Genomic DNA, 335 nt, shown 5'->3' on the forward strand with positions numbered 1-335 from the left:
TTTTTTTTCTGAGAGTATTTTTGATATTTATGGATAAATTACTGTAAACCTTGCATATTCTTCCAGCCATCCACATCATAGCTCACTTGTTCAACTTTGAGAGATTCATGGATTCCCAGCTTATGATCAACAGCAGTTACCTGCCTTACGTGCTTTCTCAGATGGGCAACAATGACAATAAATCCTACCTGAATCCTATCAGAACCAATGAGACGGTGAGTCTTTCCAGACAGGTTTTGCAAAGTTTTAACTCATTTCAGTCACTCACGTTTGTGTATAACTTTCACAGTCTCAGTGTTAGCAGAAGTTCCCTTTAAAACACTGATTCTGAAGCA

The 335-nt window shown here is 37.9% G+C and overlaps 1 protein-coding gene across 1 annotated transcript in view; it reads left to right on the top strand.

Annotated features, from left to right (window-relative positions):
• Nucleotides 1-335, top strand: part of LOC107576937 (cytochrome b-245 heavy chain-like) — a gene marked incomplete at its 5' end in the record, with an annotated part of 12,826 nt that overhangs the window by 7,828 nt on the left and 4,663 nt on the right. The window contains one exon of the mRNA XM_016263058.1: nt 55-215. Within this exon, the coding sequence (XP_016118544.1) occupies nt 55-215 (161 nt within the window). The remainder of the gene's footprint in view (nt 1-54; nt 216-335) is intronic.

The sequence above is a fragment of the Sinocyclocheilus grahami genome, unplaced genomic scaffold (genome assembly GCF_001515645.1).
Source record: "Sinocyclocheilus grahami isolate Dianchi unplaced genomic scaffold, SAMN03320097.WGS_v1.1 scaffold4684.1, whole genome shotgun sequence".
NCBI classification, from domain to species: domain Eukaryota; kingdom Metazoa; phylum Chordata; class Actinopteri; order Cypriniformes; family Cyprinidae; genus Sinocyclocheilus; species Sinocyclocheilus grahami.